At 33.5% G+C, this 2,018-nt stretch overlaps 1 protein-coding gene across 1 annotated transcript; it reads left to right on the forward strand.

Moving 5' to 3' along the window:
• The first annotated feature begins 1,102 nt into the window (after positions 1-1,102).
• LOC125848711 (dirigent protein 22-like) lies at positions 1,103-1,698 on the forward strand. Its single transcript, XM_049528637.1, has one exon. The coding sequence runs from the start codon at positions 1,103-1,105 to the stop codon at positions 1,676-1,678; it is 576 nt and encodes a 191-aa protein (XP_049384594.1). The 3' UTR covers positions 1,679-1,698.
• The last annotated feature ends 320 nt before the right edge of the window (positions 1,699-2,018 follow it).

Here is a 2,018-nt window from a genome sequence, read left to right on the forward strand (position 1 = left end):
AGACATTAAGAAAATTGTAAGGCTTTTCAGAATTAAATTCGGGTGAGTAGAACTCCCGATATCGCACGTGGAGTGAATAATTTAGAACGTCAAGATTTGAAGGTGTGTTGCAAAATGAGGACTTTTGGGAGAATTTTGAGTTTTTTTCGTGCAATCACGCCGCTATAGTGGGGGAATTAATTCTCGCTATATTAGGTGATCCACAATGGCGGAGGCGCTATAGCGCGGTCCATCATGAATTAATGCATGAAAAATTCTAAAAGGGCAACCTGGGCATTTTCTTCAATTTTCTACCAATCTTCAGTAAAGGTAAGTTAATTACTCCCCTAACTTGTAGTTTGATTCTTAAGCCTTAGAATTTATTGTGGTTGTCTTAGGGTAGGGTTTTGACATGAATTAATGGTAAAAAAATCCTTATTTGGGTGGGGTGATCATGGAAATGGCCCGGGTTTAGAATTTGAGTATAATTCAGGTATTTTTAGGCCATTGTTCATTAATTGTTGTGCTTTGTTATTATTCTTTTTGTTGTTCTTGAGAAATTCAAATTTATTATAGATACAGATCACTTGTAAAGCAACATGTCACACAGATATAGACTATAAAAAAAATCTTAGAATATATCAAACTCTTTTTTCGCTTCTGAAATTCCTTTTTTTCTTCGATTGTCCCAATATATCATAGATATAAATGTAAAGCAACCTGTATCATAGATTATCAAAAGGAAAGAAATATTCTTTTTAAAACATATTAAAAGGGAAAGGTTGATAAATAATTCAAAATGGAGGGAGTATAATATTTTACCAATTATAAAGCCAGATACAATCCTCAGCATTAACATCCTCAAACTCAATCCCAAAAATTCCGGGTTGTTTTTTCTTATTTGGTCATTGCTGAGCTGTTCACGAGTTTTATGCTACAACATGCAAAAATTTTATAATCCAAATAATTGGTTAGTGCATGAACCTCAAACTAATTACATAAACATTAGTAGAATCTTTTTTTCCCCTCCCTCTCTCACATTTTCTCAAGACTATCCTAATATTTATTTGTTTCCATATCTATATATTATTTGATTCTAACAACCAAGTTCATTTGAAAGAAAATGGAGAAATTTTTGTTGATGGCTTTCTTGTTTTTGGCAATAACAATAATATTGCCTTCAACTCATGGTCTTGATCAAAGTCCTAAAGGAGTGGACAAATGGTTCAACAAGCTTCCCCATGCAAAAGCAAAAAGGACCAAACTTCACTTCTACTTTCATGACATTGTGACTGCAAAGAATCCATCAGCAATCCAAATAGCACAAGCCAATAATACATTTCAATCACCAACATTTTTTGGCTTAGTGAGGATGATGGACAATCCGTTGACGGTTAACCCCGAGCCCAACTCCAAAATAATAGGCCGAGCCCAAGGAATTTATGGCTCAGCATCGTTCGAAGATATAGGCCTTCTTATGACTCTCAACCTTGTGTTCACAAATGGTAAGTACAATGGTAGCACGCTTAGTATCCTTGGACACAATCAAATATTTCACGAGTATCGAGAAATGCCAATTGTTGGTGGTTCCGGTGTTTTCAGGCTAGCAAAAGGCATCGCCACCGCGAAAACCTACCAAGTTGATAACACCACACAAAATGCAATAGTTGAATACCATGTTGTGGTTTTGCATTATTGAAGTTTCCTTGTTTGTTTTGATATATTATATTGTTCATTATGTGTTCTTGATTGTGGCTCTTTGACTTGCCAATAATGTGAATGCGTATAATAAAGAAATAAAGTAATGCTTGAATTAATGCATCAAATTGAGTATCAACGATTCATCCAGTATTTATTGACTTTGGCTACATGTCAATCATATTAATTAACTAACATTTGAACCATTTTTAAAAAAATTTATTAGCTCAACATCATTATCATAATTAACACAAATATTTTTATATAAAAACTTTGTTGTTACTCTGTATTCAAAACAGGAAACCAGATTTTGAAACAAACTGATAACAATAAGAAGAAAC

Source organism: Solanum stenotomum, chromosome 12 (assembly GCF_019186545.1).
Source record: "Solanum stenotomum isolate F172 chromosome 12, ASM1918654v1, whole genome shotgun sequence".
In the NCBI taxonomy this organism is placed as follows: Eukaryota; Viridiplantae; Streptophyta; class Magnoliopsida; order Solanales; family Solanaceae; genus Solanum; species Solanum stenotomum.

Excerpts from the sequence above, each read along its gene's own strand:
- LOC125848711 (XM_049528637.1), top strand. The coding sequence starts at position 1,103 with ATGGAGAAATTTTTGTTGATGGCTTTCTTGTTTTTGGCAATAACAATA.